This window comes from Myotis davidii, unplaced genomic scaffold (assembly GCF_000327345.1).
Source record: "Myotis davidii unplaced genomic scaffold, ASM32734v1 scaffold520, whole genome shotgun sequence".
NCBI lineage: Eukaryota > Metazoa > Chordata > Mammalia > Chiroptera > Vespertilionidae > Myotis > Myotis davidii.
In genome coordinates, this window is record NW_006292908.1 from 569,703 (window position 1) to 589,625 (window position 19,923).

General features: G+C 47.6%; 1 protein-coding gene across 1 annotated transcript in view; it reads right to left on the reverse strand.

Moving 5' to 3' along the window:
• B4GALT6 (UDP-Gal:betaGlcNAc beta 1,4- galactosyltransferase, polypeptide 6) overlaps window positions 1–19,923 on the reverse strand; it is a 50,057-nt gene that overhangs the window by 18,509 nt on the left and 11,625 nt on the right. Inside the window, exons 3-4 of the mRNA XM_006766371.2 lie at window positions 10,461–10,585; window positions 2,695–2,811 (exon numbers count right to left, since the gene is read on the reverse strand). Coding sequence (XP_006766434.1) covers window positions 2,695–2,811; window positions 10,461–10,585 — 242 coding nt within the window. The remainder of the gene's footprint in view (window positions 1–2,694; window positions 2,812–10,460; window positions 10,586–19,923) is intronic.

A 19,923-nucleotide genomic window follows, 5' to 3' on the forward strand; every position in this document is an offset into this window, starting at 1 on the left:
GCTGCACGGAGGCGCTGAAAAGCCGAGGGCAATGGCCGCCTCTGTGTGTGAGGCTGGTGGCAAACCACTCACCTCCAACACACACTGCACATACACCACGCGTGTGCGTGAGCAAACCCCTGCACTGAACCAAAGCCGCACCCGCTCTCGGCTGCTGCGTGCTACACGCCCAGGCTCAGCCAGGGGCAGGGCCCTCGCACAGGACAAACCCGGCAGCACTGTTCCCTGGTCTCCACTGTTCACACCGCACACCCCACTCCCCAGCAGACAATGTCGCTTCGAAAGCCGTGTCGCCCACACCCAACCACTGCTCACTCCGCCCACCGCAGCCACGTCAGCATCCTTCCTACCCGGACAACCGCACGGCTTCCTAATTGTTCTCCTTTAGCAGGGGTCCTCAAACTTTTTAAACAGGGGGCCAGTTCACTGTCCCTCAGACCATTGGAGGGCCGGACTGTAGTTTTAAAAAAACTATGAACAAATTCCTATGCACAGATCTTATTTTGAAGTAAAAAAACAAAACGGGAACAAATACAGTCTTTGTATTTGCATGTGGCCCGCGGGCCGTAGTTCGAGGACCCCTGTCCTTTAGCCTGGTCCCCTCCATCTATACTCTGCACAGTCAGCGCATTAGAGCAACAGTAGGATCATGCATTCCTCTCCTCGAAACCCTCAGTCTCCCCATCGCGTGTGGAATAGTCCAGGTCCTCCCTGGGCGAGTTAAGTGCTTCGTTCCCTGCTTCTCTCCCCATCTCTGGTTTCCTCCCTGACATTCCCTCCCACTCATCCCTCCAGCAAGACTAACCCCGTTGCCCAGGCACTCCGCCCCTCTCCTGCCAATGCCCATCCCCCAACATTAGCACAGCTCCTTGCTTTACACCACTCAGGGCTGCTCCAACCTCACCTCCGCCAAGAGGCCTTCCCTGAATGCTCTGCTGAGGCGGGTGCCAGCGGTCCATCTGACTCCTGACTTCCAGAAACGTGTCCAAACCTCCCCACTATTCCATCGCTTTGTCCTTGCGGTTCAATACCTTTTACCAAGTGTTTCTCATGTTGGAGGTTGGAAAGGAGAAGGGTGAATGTGTGTGCAATCTTCCACATTTAACGAGGAGCTCTGGGCTCCCATTTTAGCGCTTCTGGGCACCGGCCCAGCAGGAAAATTACTCCTGTTTCACATGTGCTAACGATGCTGCATGCTGTCAAGTACACCAGCCTGAATTAACATCGATCGAGGCTGAGGTTCCGACTGAAGAGCTTTGTGAAATATGGATCTCGGGTGCTTTGCAAGGAGGCCTTTGTCGGGCACGTGAAATGACTTAGCGATGCTGGGCTCTGGGGAGAATGCGGCTTCCGAAATGCAGAAGCAGACACTCCCTCCCAACACGCTGTGGAGGCTGAACTGTGAAAAGGAAGCTGGCAGCTGTGCAAATGGACTGAGAAGCGCACAGCTATGGCTGTCGTGGAAGTAGCTAAATTTTTTACTTGTGATCCGGTTTTAGAAAATCCATTTTCATAGTAGAGATTGTTACTTAAAACTGTACCTATGCACGATGCAGTATATGATCATCAGCTGCACAGGGAACAAGCTTTCAGGGGGATGTGCATACAGAGAAGCAAACATTCTATTAAAAACCAAGGACTTCCAGAGAAATAAATAGAGGCAAGAGGCTACGAACAAGAAATTAAAAAAGAAAAAAAAGAGCAGATGACTTCCTAGAATAAACCACACAGGAGCTGGCAGAACACACTCTATGACAATCTGAGGAATAAAATGTGAGTACTGTCTACCTCCAAAAACCAGCACCTAATAACGTAAAACAGGTCACTTCCTGTCTACTGATATATAAGGAAATACATTTTTAGTCAGGCTTAGTGTGAGTTAAAAAAAAAAAAAAAGGAAAACTTGGGATAAAATGAGTTCATCAATGTCAAAACCAGAAGTATCTAAATAATATGTATTTGACACACAAACAGAATGTATAGTTTTCGCAACGCTGTGCAGAAATCAGAGGTGAAATTCAGCAGGCGCCCTAATGTTTGGGAGTCGGGGTGGGGGAACGACCAGAAAGAAATCAAAGATGACATTTTAAGTGTAAAACTAGGTAATTACAGAAGCAGGAAGAAAGTACAAGTATGGAAAAGATCTCAAAAGGCTTCGAATAAGACAAAAGGAATCCTAGATAATAAAAGGCCAGAGGTATCACCACCGAAACAACCAAAGACCAGACCACCACGGCCCCTTGTGGGCTGGCCCCGCCCCCAAGCAATCGGTTAGGGGCAATCAGGCAGGCAGGCAGAGTGGTTAGGGGTGATCAGGCAAGCAGACCAGAGGTTAGAGGCGATCAGGTAGGCAGACGGCCCCTCGCAGGGCGTATATAAAATACTGAGGCAAGATAAACATTTAGAGAGAAAAATTAGCTGGTAATACAAAGAAGAGAGAAACAAATATTTAGTTTAATAGGTACGATATAAGATGAGTAAAAAATGCTAGGAATACATCAACTGATAATTGGATTAACAAAATGTAGTATATGTGCCACTACCAGTTCATTCCAAAATTCAATGAAATCCAAATATAAAACCAAGCATTCTAGTTACCTGGTTAACCTGAAGCTAAATATTTTTAATCCAACCACATCTAAGAGTGCATGACGCTCTAGCAGACGTGGTTACCATTTGGAAAAATATCCTCACCTGTTCGATGACATAAAAGGCAAATTCCAGCCGCTGTTTCTGGAGCATCGGAATCAGATGCAAGAAGAAAATTGGCAGGTGTTCGTGGCGATTACGGAAAGGGATGAGCACTGCCACCTTTAGAGCAAAAACAGTCACACGTGAACAACAGAGCAGCAGCGCTGGAGGCAAAACTAAGCCCTGATCCTCACAAACTAACAACGGTGTTAAAGCCACACCCTACGAGTCTTCTCACTGGGGACCTAGCAGTGAGCAAAAGCAGGCAGGGCCCCTGCCTTCGCCTCCTTGACCTCGGGAACCTGGGGCGGAATGCGTGGGCTCTGAGGGCCGTTCTAAGGTGTGTGGTCGTTACCCTATGAGCACCAGGAGAAGTCGTGGGAAGACTGAAAATGCCTGGTAAGGTCAGATATGGTGATGGCAGAGACTTAGTGATAGAAAGAGTTGATTATAGAAAGCTGAAAGTGGACTGGGAGATGGTTTGGAAACCTTTGCAACAGTTGAGGTGAGGACAGCTTGACCTGAGAGGCGGTTGGAGAAGAAGAGAGGTGCACGTTGTTTTGAAACATTTAAAAAGGTCGACAGACAGGATTTGTTTATGGATGAGGTGTGAGAAGTGAGGGAGAGGGATATGTCAAGCTCAGTGGTTGAGCTTCAACCTCTGAACCAGGCGGTCATGGTTCGATTCCCGGTCAGGGCACATGCCCCGGGTTGCAGGCTTGATGCCCCAGTAGGGGGCGTGCAGGAGGCAACCAATCGATAATTCTCTCTCATCATTGATGTTACTATCTGTCTCACTCTCTCCCATTCTCTCTCTGAAATCAATAAAAATATATTTTACAAAAAAGTAACTTCTAGGTTTTAAAGCAAATCATAAATAATAACCTTATGTGTTTAAATTGAAGTTAAGAGAGATACCACCTAAGTATCTATTATCCTACACGTGGCTTATCTGGCCTAGAGGTATTTTTAAGCAATATAAGAGATGTGTCCTGGGATATACATGAAGTTTTATCATTACATTAACATTTTTCATTTAATCAAAATGCACAATTAAATTTTGCTACATTTTATTTTTTTTCAGTGGTAAGATAATATTCAGGTTAAAATAAAATTACGTTTAAGATGCTTAACAAAAAGATCATGTAAGCACAGAAAACAGAAAAATTTGTCCTTAAGTCCCCCCCACCCCCAAAAAAGAAAAAAATATAATGTACATGGAAATTAAAATGGTTTCTCAGCAGGTCAAATTTTTGTCTAACAGTAAAAAACCCATTTGTTGGAACTATCAAAATCAAGACTAGAAAACACCATCTATATAAAATGTGTTAATATAACATAAGAATATGTGAATAATTACCAATCATCACAACTCAAATACTCTATTTTCTGGATCCAAATTTTGTCATAAAAGCCAAGTCACCCTATAACTCAGTTTGCCCTTGAAACAGCTAAAATGTTTTCTAAACATTACTTTCTTAGCAATTTCTGAGCTAAACTGGCTTGAGCATAATTGTAAATTTTCTAATAAAATCTGAAATTAAGATAACTTCTCTAGCCGAAACCGGTTTGGCTCAGTGGATAGAGCGTCGGCCTGCGGACTGAAAGGTCCCAGGTTCGATTCCGGTCAAGGGCATGTACCTGAGTTGCGGGCACATCCCCAGTGGGGGATGTGCAGGAGGCGGCTGATCGATGTCTCTCTCTCATCGATGTTTCTGACTCTCTATCTCTCTCCCTTTCTCTCTGTAAAAAGTCAATAAAATATATTTTAAAAAAAAGATAACTTCTCTATACATTATAAATTCTAAAATCGTTACATTTTCAAAGAACATAACAGTCAAACTATATCTAATCAAAATTTGTGTCGCTCTACATTCTGGATTTTTAAACACAATCTAAATTGGCTATGATAAAAAAATTATTTAAGAACATTAAATCTGGGATTTACTAGAATTTCACACCCAAATTTCACTAACAAATAAATAAATGTAAATAACTGGGAGTGCTAGGTTTAGGACCTAATCCTACCTGTAAAATCAGGGCATAGCATTAGATACAGCCAATAAAAATAAAAAAATAGTAACATTCATTTGTGTATATTATATTACCAGGATCATAAATGAGAGCAATTTTTAAATTCTGAAAATGGTTTTACTTAGAGCGAACAGGAGATGATTTCGTCAAATTAAAGATGTCTAACCCAGAAACCCCACCACTAATTTTCCCTTCACGCCGACGGGAGAGCAGAGAACGGCTGTGAAGAGGCTGAAGTTTTCATGTTTACTCTGTCTTACCCAGTGTTTGCTAAGCGGTAGGAACTAAAGAGGGCCTGGGACCCTGCCAGCCCCAGCTTGGATCCCACTCCCTTTCGGTTTGCCCTTAAGGTACCTCCTGGCTTATGAATTTGAGCCACAAAACTGCCAGAGCAACCCTCATCCACATCCCTTCCTCCCCGCTCGCCCCCCGCCCCCCGCCTCACACACACACACGCACACACACACACACACACACACACACACATGGTAGGGCTACTGCTGTGCTGGGCTCTCCCTGCTGACTGGGCTCTGCCCAGTGGGCTGCAGTGTCCATTACTAGTGTATCCTAGCAACCTCCAAACCAGTACAACTCCCAGGGCAGGGCAGGGACCCTGAGTGACTCTTAGGAGAGGAAACTGCTATGAAAAGATCAAAGAGAGAAAGGAATGAGACAGTGAGTGCAGGTCCCTACCACAGCCTTCTCTGAGGCGCACCAGGATGGAGACTTGTAGTGAAAGAGGCAGCTGGTCCTGGTGCTGAACGAGCCACAGGCTGGCGTCGATGGGCTGTAAGACCCGTTCAGGCGAGTTACAGACACAAGGGAAGAGGCTATGAACTCCTAGTAGCTCCAGAGTCCATATCATTTCAATACAATTAGGCTGAGTGCTGAGTTAAACATATAAGAATAAACAACGGTAAAGTCACAGCCCGTAATGCAACCATTTCTTCAATGAGGCATTTAAAAGATCAAGAGCTGTTTTTGTCTTTAATCTTAGAAGGAAACTGAGAATGTCCTAAGTGTGCCGGCAAATTCAAATAAGCAAAACCGTTGTTTTAATAGCAAAGAAATGTCCACATTTGAATGAGACAGTTAGGAGAAATTCTGAATGGTGTGCCTAAAGCAACGTTTTTGTTCAGATCAAGCTGAACAGAATTTAACATTTCCCTTGGCCCGTCCCTTCTCACGGCTGTGGATTGACGTTCCAGATGGCTGACCATTTGTTGCCTGGGACAAGATCTCCGGGTTCTGTGGTCAGTTATCTCCAGCTCTCACAGCCTTGCTTTCGGGACGTTCCTCCTTGGCTGTGCCCTGATCTGCTGGTGAGCCCGTCCTGCGGATGCCTCTCCAGCGGCAACAGAGACATCTGGTCGTTACCCCCTGTAAACACCCTTCATCATCTCGTGATGCTCCACACCCCTCTCGTTCAAGCACAATTACCCCGTCAGTCCCTCCCACTGAAACCACGGACCTTACTGCCTCTGTCTGTGCCTCTGTTTATCCTCCCTGCCTGTTTTCTCCTGTCGCACCAGCAAGAGGCCCGTGCACAGGCGCCCCATCTGTTTTCGTCCTACTTTTAAACTCCCAGCAACCCAGCTGCGGTGGCCCTAGAGCAGTGGTCGGCAAACTCATTAGTCAACAGAGCCAAATACCAACAGTACAACGATTGAAATTTCTTTTGAAAGCCAAATTTTTTTAACTTAAACTATATAGGTAGGTCCATTGTTATTAACTTAATTAGGGTGCTCCTAAGGCTTAGGAAGAGCCACACTCAAGGGGCCAAAGAGCCGCATGTGGCTCGCGAGCCGCAGTTTGCCGACCACGGACCTAGAGGACACGGCTCCACACCTGCCCCTGTGAGGCGCTAGCCTCCTGCCCCTCACCCCCCCTCCCATTCATTCAGGTCCATCGGGCCTCCTCCTCCGCGTCCCAGTGCCTCCAGGAGCTCCTCACATAGGAGGCACTTGATAGGAAAGGCAGCTCGAGTCCCTTCCCACACCAGAACCGGCCTGTCTGGGGAGTGAGGGGTGCAGTCTCCGTTAGCACCAAACCCCGGGTGGCTCTGAGGCAGGTGGCGAGGACCCATCGAGGAGCTGGGACGGGCAAGGGGGACCAGGCCTCTGCGGAGATAACAGCTTCCGGCAGCTGCCTGGCCCTCCAGCCTGCAGGGTTTAGACCAGGCCGCCGGCCGCCCCCTGACCTTTCCCCTGCGTGGAAAGGCAGTGTCCCAGGCGCACCCTCCATCTCCAACCTCCGGTAGAAGCAGCACCCTCCTGCACTGGGTCTGCCACGCGAGCCCGCCCCGTTCAGCTGTGCCGGGAACGGCTCAGCTCCCAGGAACTAGCCCAGCCGTGGGCAAACTACGGCCCGCGGGCCGGATCCGGCCCATTTGAAATGAATAAAACTATTGGAAAAAAAAAGACCGTACCCTTTAATGTAATGATGTTTACTTTGAATTTATATTAGTTCACACAAACACTCCATCCATGCTTTTGTTCCGGCCCTCCGGTTCAGTTTAAGAACCCATTGTGGCCCTGGAGTCAAAAAGTTTGCCCACCCCTGAACTAGCCGTTCATTAATGGATCCTTTACGTGTTTTTAAAAAAGGCCCTCAAATGTTAAGAATCAAGTTAGTAGCAATGTTTCACATAAATCTAGTTATTCCTTCTCTCCCCGTCCCCTCAGCTCTGTTGCAAGGCTCGAATGGGGCCCTGTTGAACGTAAGTGGCAGGGAGGAGGGCGCTTAGTTAACTATGGCAAGGACAGGCCACCTCCGAGTGAGCCCCGAACGTCCTCTCACGCCTGTACCTGACACCTCGGAACCAGAGACTGTATTCTCAGCAGGGTCTGCGCAAAGCTGAACTAAAAGCAGCATTGCCACGCAGCTCCTAAATAAATGAGCTGATTTTTAGATCCCTCCGTTCGCTTGCTCCTAGGAACTCCACTTTCCGTACTGCTGTCCACTGGTTTGCGTGGACAGCACTGACACCCTACTGAAATCTCTAAGTCAAAACTCCCTATGTGCGTCTATAGGGTGTCCCAAAATTCACGCAAGATTTGAATTTCGCGTGAGCATTAACAACAACAAAAAAATAAAAGCCTAATTTTACTTGGTTTATTGAATCAGATTCTAATATCTGTTGCCCTTTGATTTCAATCCCTTCAATTTGATAAGCATTACCTAGTACCAATGATGGCCCAGGAGCAGGGACAATGAAGACCAATGAAGACCACGGCTTTGTGTATGTGCCAGCAAAACCGTGGAGGCCATTGACCCGATGTGCTATTCCATACATAACCCTATACTGTATACTTTATGAATCAATAAAAAATTTACGATTCTTAATTATAAACCTGTGTTTTCTATCAAAATTACTTCTTGCGTGAATTTTGGGACACCCTATACCTGTCTGCTGGAAAGTGAGAAGAAAACAAGCCACAACATTTAAAGTCCAGTGTCTGATAGGAGCTCTGGAGGACAGGAATGCTTCGTTTCTCTCATCCCAAATCACCCTCTGCGATGGCACACAGCGCACTCCCGAGGGCCGCCCCGAGCCCACACGAGTGTATGTGTGAGGACCCCTCCCTGCTAACCCACAGCCTGCGACCGAGGGGCTCGCCTTCATCGCATCTAACATACACGGTCGTCACCCAAGTCAGCTAAACAATGTATCTGCCCAGCACGTGTTTAAAAAGTGAGAGTTATAGAAATTGGGCCACATTATATATACAAATGGAAGGAAAGTCAATCAGGAAGTATGGAAAGATTCATTTCTTAACCAAATCTGATCTGGAAAATAGCAGAGGACAGTTAGTAAAATAGAATGTTTCACCAACATTTGTACTGGAATTCCTTTAAGGCAGCCTCCTAACTGAACGCGGCTTTTATTTGTCACATAAACTCAGTGCAATGAAGCTGGTTTTGGTGTTTGCCATATACGGGGTGGGGGAAAGTAGGTTACGGCTGTAATACTAATAACACAAAAATTCATAATAATACAAGAACAAACCCTGTTTTGCAGACTCACAACTGTAAACCTACTTTTGCCCACCCCGGGTATGACAACATGCTCCAATTTTGGGAGCACAGATATAAAAGAGACACATTCCCCAAACACGAAGAGCTCAAGGCCAATTAAGGAAAGGACTTTTATCATAAGCTTAACAGCACAGACTTCTCCCTCCCAGCAGTGATACTGTTCTCGTACACCAGAAAAACCCACAAACATTCCAGCAGAATACTGAGATTTCAAAAGAGAAGTTGGAAACCACTCCCAGATTAAGGTGACATCACAGTCCTTTAGGACATAACCTGTGATTTAATCATATGTAGTTTTCAGTTGACTTGCGTCAGTGCCACTTCCTCTTCAACCATAAAAACATCCCCTGGCTGTGCATTTAACCAATTTCATAGTCGTGAGAGCAAGTCGAGGCCATGCCGGGGTTTTCTATTACCGTGCTTTTAAGCAGCAGACGCAGGCTCTCCCCCTTACAGTTTCTCAAATAAAACATTAAGTAGAATTCCGACATAACAAAGAGATAAAAAGTTGGTACTCTGGCTCAGGCGGCATGGCTCAGTGACTGAACGACGACCTATGAACCAGGAGGTCACAGTTCAATCCCCAGTCAGGGCACAGGCCTGGTTGTGGGCTCGATCCCCAGTGTGGGGCATGCAGGAGGCGGCTGATCAATGATTCTCTCTCATCGTTTATGTTTCTCCCTCTCTCTCTCTCTCTCTCTCTCCTTTTCCCTTCTTCCCTGAAATCAATAAAAACATAACTGAAAAGGAAGTCTGTGCTCTGCCTTCGGAAACTGGTGAAGAGCCCCGCGCTCTCCTTTCTGTCTCAGGGACCTCTGAGTGGCCTCTTTAGAATTCTGGGCTCAGAGGAACAGAGCCTGAAAACCCCAATGTTGGACCCAAGCGGAAACCAGGACATTACTACCCTCCCCATGTGCTGGCACCGGCTCCCGGACCTGGAGGGGCCGTGCCTCAGGTGTCAGCAAGCGCTAGGGACAGGTGGTGCAGGAGGCAGAGCAATCACGGCCTCTCCTCCAGACAGAACAGAACTGCTACGGGATCTCTAAGACTGGTGATAACACGTGAGCATACTCTTTACATGTGAAGACTGGTGATAACACGTGAGCATACTCTTTACATATGAAGACTGGTGATAACACGTGAGCATACACTTTACATGTGAAGACTGGTGATAACACGTGAGCATACACTTTACATGTGAAGACTGGTGATAACACGTGAGCATACACTTTACATGTGAAGATACAGTTACAGTCTTCCTGGGGAACAATATTAAATGGCATTTGAACTATGAATATGTATGCATCCTATATAATAAAACCCTAATATGCAAATCGACCAAATGGCAGAACAACCAGTTGCTATGACGTGCACTGACCACCAGGGGGCAGATGCTCAGCGCAGGCGCTGCCCCCAGCACACAGGCCCCAGGCCAGCCAAGGCGAGTACCAGCAGGGGGGCCCTCCCCAATCGCCCCCCATCACCCCGCCAGTCATCCCACAGATGGGCCTGATCGCCGGCCAGGCCTAAGGGCCCTACCTGTGCACGAATGTCATCAGGCCTCTAGTTAAATATAAAAGAGTTGATTTCTTTAATCCATTCAGACCTACAGCTGTTTCACTGAGTATTCTCAATCACGCGCACGTCTCCTCGGAGGCACAGCCATGCCGCCCTGCTCACGAGCAAACGTGCCTCACCTTCCACCTGGGCTGGCAGTCCTTCGGCCTCCAGTGTCCTCCGGGCCCAATGTCTACATCCTTGGAGAAGAGCTGATGAATTTCATCAAAACTGACTTCACTCACGTTGACATTGAGAAATCCCCCTGGAAGGTCAAGAACAGGAAGAATGGTTTTAATATTTTTTTTTCTTGCCTCAAAGATGAAGTACGACAAGCCAGCACTCTGTAGGGTGAGCGGCATAACTCAGCTGCCGGAGCAGTGCGGTCTGTTCCTGTTATCACCACATAACTGTCAGTATCACCCCCTTTCCATTTTAGTTTGCATGATAAATTATATGGTCACACTATCATTACCTTTAGTAAGTCAACCTAAAAAAAACAACATATGTAACCTTTTGGTTTTGAGTAATGAGTATTTTCATAGCCTCTGGGAAATGTTTGCATGTCATTTCAACTTTGCACATCATTGCAGTTTAACAGCTACTGAAGTTATTTAAACATTATGTTTAATTTCAATACAGTCGACGAGGGGACACAACAGCATAGCACCAAAGAGGTAATGAATTCAGCAGTCAGCCTGACCAGGAGCTCTCGATGGGAGACATTATTTCACTTCTCCGTGCCTCGGTTTCCCCTTGGGTAAGTGGCGACGATAATGCCTGCCTCCCAAAGGGGTTGTACCCATCAGATCAATGGTTCTCAACCTGTGGGTTGCGACCCCTTTGGCGGTCGAACGACCCTTTTACAGGGGTCGCCTAAGACCATCCTGCATATCAGATATTTACATGACGATTCATCACAGCTATGAAATAGCAACGAAAATAATTTTATGGTTGAGTCACAACATGAGGAACTGTATTTAAAGGGCCAGAAGGTTGAGAACCACTGCATTAGACGAAATAGTGTGAAGGACCGAGCAGAGTGTCAGCACAAAGGTACACACTCACAAATATGTCAGCTACTGTTACTGTCATTTTTAAGAGAGAAAGTCTGCAAACACAATTCTGCAAATTTTTTTAAAGATTTTTAATTTTTATTTTTAGAAAGAAAGGAAGGGAGAAGAAGAGAGAGAAAAACATCAGTGTGAGAGCAAAACCCTGACAGGCTCTCTCCTACGGGGGATCGAGCCCACCACCGGGCATTGCCCTGACCAGGAGTCAAACAGGCAACTTTCGGTGCATGGGACAACGCCCAACCAACTGAGCCACACTGGCCAGTGTGTAATGGTGCAAATTTATTTTTTAATATGTTTTTATTTATTTTAGAGAGAGAAGAAGGGAGAGGGAGACAGAGATAGAAACATCAGCATGCCCCCAACCGGGGATTGAGCCTGCAACCCAGGCATGTGCCCTGACCAGGTATTGAACCAGCGACACTCAACCACTGAGCCACACCGGCTGGACTGCAAATTTATGTTGCGCACCTACCACATATCCCCACAGACCCGAGATACTGAAGGTGTCTCTCCTAATAGGTTTTTTAGCGTATACCATTGGAAGAGGAACAATCTTAGTCATAAAATCATTTCCATTCCCTTAAAAACAAAATGAAGAACTAACAGAACGAAGTTCTTTCCAGCCTCCTCATCTCACAAAACAGAAACCAACCAATGCTGAGGTTCCCATTTCTGAGCCTCCGCGGCCAGGACTTCACAGCATAAAGCATGCAGTTCCGCTCGGGGGAGCCCCTTTCCTCGCTTCTGCTCCTCTATTCCAGAGGCTTCCTCAGCCGCCTCTCTCCCCAGCCCCCTCTCCATCAGGGGCTTCCCTGAAGCACGGAGGCAGGCATGCTGGGAAGAAGTATTCTAACGTGCAATGTCTGGTCAGACTGCGGGCCGAAGAGTCCCGGGTTCGATTCCGGTCAAGGGCATGGACCTCGGTTGCAGGCTCCTCTCCAGCCCAGGCCCTGGTCAGGGCACGTGCAGGAGGCAGCCCATCGATGAGTTTCTCTCACATGGATGCTTCTGTCTGTCTTTCCCTCTCTCTTCCACTCTCTATGAAAAATCAATGGGAAAATATCCCCAGGTGAGGATTAAAAACAAAAAAAATAATAAAATGCAGATGCCTGGGTTTCACCGAGTAACCTAGGAAAAAATTCGCAATCTTCTATCTGCCTGTTCTGCTGACAATGTTTGTGGTCTTTGAGAACCAAATACAAAATCTGGCCCTGCAATCAACTGAAATGCACACAAATAAATCTGATGCATTCAATAGGATGCTGGATTGCTAAAATGACAGTAATCAGGCCAAATGATACGCAGCTCACGTAAGTCACTGAGGCCGGTGTTCTGTATGCACTGTTAAACCAATTTGGGGGGCCTTTCTTCCAGCTTTCTTGCTTCAACAGCTGTAATCATCATGACTGTTGGGAGTTTCTCCAGGATCGTTTGCAGTGTAACTTGCCTCTTGCACACCCGTGTGCTGGCGAGAGAAGAGGCAGCCCTGTATCTTGCTCCTCAATGACCAGGGCCTCCCGTGTCCATCACTCACTCCTGGCTGCCGCCCCCTCACATTCCTCAGAGTCCCTCAGCAGCTTTCCTCTGTGCTTGTGCTCTTTGCTCTGAGACCCTAGCAACGTGCTGGCTGACGGCCCAAGATGACCCAGTGGCATGAGATTGGCATGCCAGAGGTAAGAGCGACGTTTTTTTCTGGATTGTGGGAACGGGAACAGTGAAGGTGCAATCACAGAGAGAAAAGAAAAAGAATCAACACTCATTCTTGTGTGTGTGTGTGGGGGGGGGGGGGTTAAGTGAAGATCCTGTTCACAGGAAGGGAAGGGAGAGAGCACAGTATAGACCAGTGATGGCGAACCTTTTGAGCTCGGCGTGTCAGCATTTTGAAAAACCCTAACTTCACTCTGGTGCCGTGTCACATATAGAAATTTTTTGATATTTGCAACCATAGTAAAACAAAGATTTATAATTTTGATATTTATTTTATATATTTAAATGCCATTTAACAAAGAAAAATCAACCAAAGAAATGAGTTCGCGTGTCACCTCTGACACACGTGTCATAGGTTCACCATCACTGGTAGAGACTGTGGCCAGGAAGAAGCCCTGAGCAGAACTAGTGGTGACGCGGTTTCCAAACTGTCCCCAGTAGAAAGATTCCCTCAAGGTGAGCCTGTGATCAGGAGAGGGAGGACTCGGGGTCCCCTCCACTGCACCCACGAAGGCTACTCCACCTCCTGCACACGTGGGGCTTCCCCCATTCAGGTTCCGCCCCGACAGCATTCCAGTGTTCACAGGCAGGAGAGGACGCAGCCCCCTTGGCTGCAACCTGCGGAGAGGTCAAGGGCAACTAAAGAGCAAGGATCCCAGTTCCACAGAGAACTCCCCACCCTCAGTCCGTCGAGGCTACATCTGAGGTTTCCCAGTGAGAACACGTGCACTCTTTTTGCAGTTAGAGATGAAAAGATGTAAAATAAATGTATTGGCTGAAATCCATTTACCCAACAGACTGTCAAACTACAGCGGGAAGGCCGGGGAGGGTTGGGGGGCGGTAAGAGATCAATTTAAAAATCCATTTACCCAGCAGGGAACTCCATCAGCACATACATGTAAATAATGTCATTTATCAAAGCCTCACTCACCATGTGGGAGCTGGGGCTGGGGATAGGAAGGGGAGAGCAGGAGAACCGGGAGCCCGAAGAAAAGGGGGGCTGCCACTCCACGAGAGGGCGAAGTGGAGAATGAAGGTCGCGGGCAGCTCCTGTCAGTCTTGGCAACAAGGCCTGGGGGCCAACCCGCTTCGGTCATGGGCAAGAATAACCAACCACGCTGCGCCCGGCGAGGCAGGCCCCGGGCTGTGACTGCCTAACGCTGAAGTTTCCACGGGTGTGTAAATGAGGTATTTAAGTCGGCTCTATAGACATGGGCGCTTACAGATGAGATTGTGCTCTCAAGAAGGTAAGCCCAATGCTGAATTCGCAAGACACGCCACAACGCCTCCCACTTGGGGATGCGGGACCTAGATGGGTCTGGGGTCTGTTAGGTATGTGCAGGCTCAAACCACAGGGTAGTGTTTTCTATTAAAATGTGATTCTTTTTTAAATATATATATATATTATTTCAGAGAGGAAGGGGGGGAGAGAGAGAGAGAGAGAGATCAATGATGAGAACCATTGATCGGATGCCTCCTGCATGCCCCCTACTGGGGGTGGAGCCCACAACCTGGGCATGTGCCCTGACCAGGCCACCTATGAGCCAGGAAGGGAGCCTTCACCAGATGCTGAATCTGCTGGATTAAGACACACCTGTACGCTTGCACACACTCACACTTCCTCCCCTCTCCTGTCCTGCTCTACTGATCCACAACTTTCCAAGTTTTAATTCCCCACCCAAAAAAATACCACCGAAGCACACAGATTAACCCCATCATCTGGTGGCAGTATCTAATACGTTGCTTTGAATAGAGTAAGCCATCAACCGAAACTGATGTCACCTTGTATGTGCATTTTGACGTCACAGGGGTGGTGGAGGGGATCTCTTGGCTAGCCGTCTTTTAACCCCTTCCCCAACAATTTTTTTGTTAAAAACGTTTCTTTTTCAGACTAATTTTTTTATTTTGGTTCTATATAGTATTTTTGATGCTGGTTATGAAAACAGTTTGTAACTCGTCTTCCTATAAACCATATTTTTTTACCATATTTTCTTAGTATACTCGTTGACGACTGAAAAAGAACATTTTGTGAAAACGAGTATACAAGTTTCTGCCGGGGAAGGGGTTAATTCATGACCAGTTGCCTCCACTTCTCATTTCCCTGCAACTTGTTAAATATTTACTCCTCCCCTCCAAGAGGCACGGTCCTCCTTGGTCGCCCCTCATGTGTGCGTGGCCTCCTACTTTACCAGGAACATGAGAGAAAGAGGCATGAACCCCCTCACTTTTCTCCACCGCACCTCCAAATAACGGTGCCCTCGCCTCTGAGCAGGTGGTGTCCCTACTGCTTCCCGAAGCTCATTCTTCATCCTGAGCACATCTGTTTCCTGGCACTTCCCCCAGATGTGGCCCCAAGGACACTTCCCTTATGTCCCCTTATTCCCAGGTCTCGTCTCTCCGAAGTTTCTGCCCACAACACCTAACCCTCAAGTCCATCTCTTCCTACGTTGTTCTTTCCTTGACCACCCCCCTTCCACGATTCCTTACCCCCATTCTCCTTGCCTTTTCCAGCAAACTTTTTGTTTAACCAATTAGTTTTTATGTATTTCTGAGTCACTTCTCGGGACAGCGTGTTCTGCTTCTTACCCACCACTCTGACATTGTCTCGCTGCGGTGCCCATTCATGTTCTACCTGCCAAGTTCGATGGCTCTCCGGTTGCTCATTCCACCTGCTTCCTTTGAGATACAGGACAAGAGGGAACACTCTCTCCTGGAGTGCTCTCCGCGCTGGCTTCCGGGACCGTGTTCTCCAGTTCCTCCATCTCCCGGACTCATGTCCCCCAGGGACCAGCTCTTAGCCTCCTTCTAGTCTCACTTCCTCTCGTCTCCAGCTCAGGCCCCTCTGATGACATCCAGACCTCAAGTTACCCATCCTGAGCTTTAAACAAAACAGCCCAGCACCGAGCTCATTCACTCCCCCACTCTCCGAACGCGGTGCTGACCCGGCACTGTTTGTTTCCGTTCACGGTCACCAAGCCAGAAACCTCGAAATTAACCCTGGTCCCTCGGTCCGTCACCACCGACCATCTGGTCAACAGCCTCCTCCTCTCTCCAACGCCACCACCCGGGCACATGCCCCTGTCATTCCTCCTGGGCCCCTACAGAAGGCTCCTCACTGGTCTTCCAGATTCCAGTATTTCCCCATTTTCGTCCATTTTCAACTTCTCATAAGAAGTACCATCTTTCTGAAGTACCACCCGAATCCATCCTTCATCTACTCGAAGCTAATGAATGTTGCAGTCCCTAGGGCAGCAGGGTATTGTTGGCTTGTTTCTGCTTTCTCCTTGTTTGCCCCTGGACCTGTGAAAGCTCTGCACCCCCACCCTAGAGAGATGAAGACCAGGCCATAACTCAACCCGAGGCTTACACACTCGGGGCTCCACTCCCTCTGAAGCCCACCGCATGGGCGCCTACGGAGTCGTGGAACCCACAAAGCCCTCGGACTGCTCAGTCCCTTACCAGGCCCTTCCGTTCCCTGTCCAGCCTTCTCCCCCACACGTCCCACTACACCCCCCTCCGTCACAGGGCCACCCTCATTCCTGGACGCAGGGCCTCCGGTGCTGTGATGCTGTCCCCTCCCCTCTTCCAGGCGCCCCTCTCTCTGGAATCTCCCTTCTCCTTCGGGAATGAAGTGCTGTCTGGCTCCCTTCCTTACACATAACCGTTTCATGGCCGTCAGCTCACTGCCTTTCTCTGAGCCCGTTATCTGCCCAGCTGGTACATAAGGTCATGTTTAGCTTTTCTCCTCCTGCCCCCACGATCAACAGAGCCCAGCCTACTGTGTGTGTGGCCTCGGCTCAACAACTGCTTGTCTACTCAAAAGTGACTCCCATGTCCCTTGTCAACAATAACTATATGCCTGACGGTTTATTACATTAATCATGATTTGAGCTTTCCTGAAGTTTGCTTGCTAACCTTTTCCCTCTTGGCTGATTTTCATTTGAATTGTTTAAACCAGCAGTTCTCCACCTGTGGGTCGCAACCCCTTTGGCGGTCGAACGACCCTTTCACGGGGGTCGCCTAAGACCATCCTGCATATCAGATATTTACATGATGATTCGTAACAGTAGCAACATTACAGTTATGAAGTAGCAACGAAAATAATTTCATGGTTGGGTCACAACATGAGGAGCTGTATTTAAAGGACCAGAAGGTTGAGAACTACTGATTTAAACTCATCTCAAAACGTCCTTGTAGCTTTTGTTGTGTTGAAAAGGCTAGTCTGGCTGGTGTGGCTCAGTGGTTAAGCATCCTATGAACCAGGAGGTCACAGTTTGATTCCTGGTCATGGCACATGCCCAGGGCTCTATCGCCAGTGTGGGGCATGCAGGAGACAGCCAATCAATGAATCTCTCCCATCATTGATGTTTCTATCTCCTCCTCTCCCTTCCTCTCTGAAATCAATAAAAGTATATTTAAAAAAAAGAAAGAAAACTAGCAACTATAGAAACTGTCTGGGCTAACCCATAAAAGGAGCTATTCCACAAACAGTAAGGACAGAATATAAAAGCCACTGCAAATGTGTTCTATTGGAATAAGAATGAAAAGTCGGGAAAATCACAGGTCAGCCTATCTTTATTTTAAAGCAAAGCGCACAACTGACATTCTCCATCTCGACCTCACCCGGAAAAAGCAAAGCATGCATCCGCGCTACGCAGTCACCGCCTGTCAGCTCTCAGAAAGGTGGGACTTCTATTTCACTTTGTTAGCACAGACAGTTTCACATAAATTGTATTTTAAATGAACGTGTATTTGCCATCTGGAGAATCTGTAAGTACTAACGTAACAAGGAGTATTCATTCATAGTGTATAAATAATCACATTAAAATAGACCGTATGGTGTAACTGGCTGAATATAAAATATTGCTGAAATCCATGAAATCAGTTTTATCTGAATTCCTATTGGAAATTTCAGATGCTATCTTTACGATAATGCAATGGAAAGTCTCATCGCTTCGCTAGAGAAAAAGCAAAAAGAAGTCACAGCGAGATAATCAAGCTCACCAGTTTTAAGCCTTAACTTCACTTTTGGTGATTGTTAAGACAATGAAGTACCATTCACACTTGAGTGGTTTTCGCCTAAGTAGATCTTAATCTTACACAGAACTTCCTATAACTATTATTTGGGGAGGTATCGTATTCAATTATTTTGTGTGATATTATAATAAGATTTTACACTCAGGAATGTTATTATGCTGGGTCTACCATCGCGGGGAAATAACCTTGTTAATTAAACGAATTTAAGGACGCAGAGCCAACTATACAACTCTTCGACTCCACACATATCTCCCAGGTCTCTCATTCCCTTGATCACTCACAGCCTGACTACACCATTTAGAGAAGTGAGGAGAAGGAGAGGGAATATGGAATTAACTCCAGTTAGGTTCAAGCGCTGCGCTGCTGTTTATCCTTGCAACGCTCTGAGGTCGATACTGTGACCCCAGACTTCACGCACGGGGAAACGGAGGCCCCCTTGGCAAAGACCCGCACTAGTGAAGGGGCCTCCTGGACGGCCCACGCCAGGCGCTCTCGGCAGGAGCCTCCTTGTGCTGGCTGAGCCCACGGCCCCTTTCCACGGAGTTACCTGTATGGGGCCATATCTCCTGCCCAGTAACCCCGTCACTGTGGCCACAGCTAACTGGACAAGCGCTCGGTGCTGGACTCAAACCGGCTGCCCACGGGGAGGCCTTGTGTGAGCAGTAGCGGACCAGATGAGTGTCACCCTCTCTTGTAGAAGAATGCAAGACAGAGGAGCAGCCCAGCCAGCGTGGCTCAGTGGTTGAGCGTCGATCTATGAACCAGGAGGTCACGGTTTGATTCCTGGTCAGGGCACATGCCCGGGTTGTGGGCTTGATCCCCTGTAGGGGGCCTGCAGGAGGCAGCCAATTAATGATTCTCCCTATTCCTTCCTCTGTCTGAAATCAATAAAAACATATAAAAAAAAGACTAAAGGTGGAGAGGGCAATGGGGGGGGGGCATATGTAATACTTTCAACAATAAAGATTTATTTAAAAAATAAAAAGACTGAGGAAAGGGGCAGCAGCACGAAGACACGCAGGGATAATGAACCAAATAAACTGATGATCGAAAGCAGGAAACAGACCCAGAGTCACAGAAGCATGAACAGACTGTCCAACCTCAGAGGGAAGGCAGGGGAGGGAGGGTGGGAAGAGATCAACCAATGAGCTTGTCTGCATAGATGCATCACCCCCGGACAGGAACAATGGGGTGGTGAGGGCCTGGGGAGGGGAGGGAGCGGCTGGAAGAAGTTAACGGGGGAAAAGGAGGACGTCTGTAATACTTTCAACAATAAAGATTAAAAGGAAATACTCAGAACAACAAACCAGAAAAGCCCACGGGGCAGGCAGTGCGGAGCAGCCAGGCCCTCGCTCCAGCGTGACTGAGGGACGGCGAGTGGGGGCTGGAGGAGGCCCGGAAAGGCGTGGCAGGCAGTGCTTGTGAGCAGTTCATTAGCACTTGCAAAGCGCTGATGAAGAAAATGGCAACTAACCCCAATGGGAAGATTTCCTGAAAGCTGTACGCCCTTGAATATGTGAATTATGCAAATGAAATCACTGTCATCAATATTTCAACAGAGCACTGCTCAGAGCTCTCAGCCCAGCAGACAGAAACATACATTTTCAGAAAATCAAGGCCGCAGTAACAAAGTAAAGGGGCCGCACGCTCAGAATCTACTGAGGGTTTTTTTACTAGAAATACCGGGCGGGCGCTGTGTCAGATCAGTGAAGCCAGAAAAGTAGGGGTCAGCAGAGAGTTATGAAAGCCCCCAGGCTGTGTGCAGCCGAAGGGAGACCAGAAC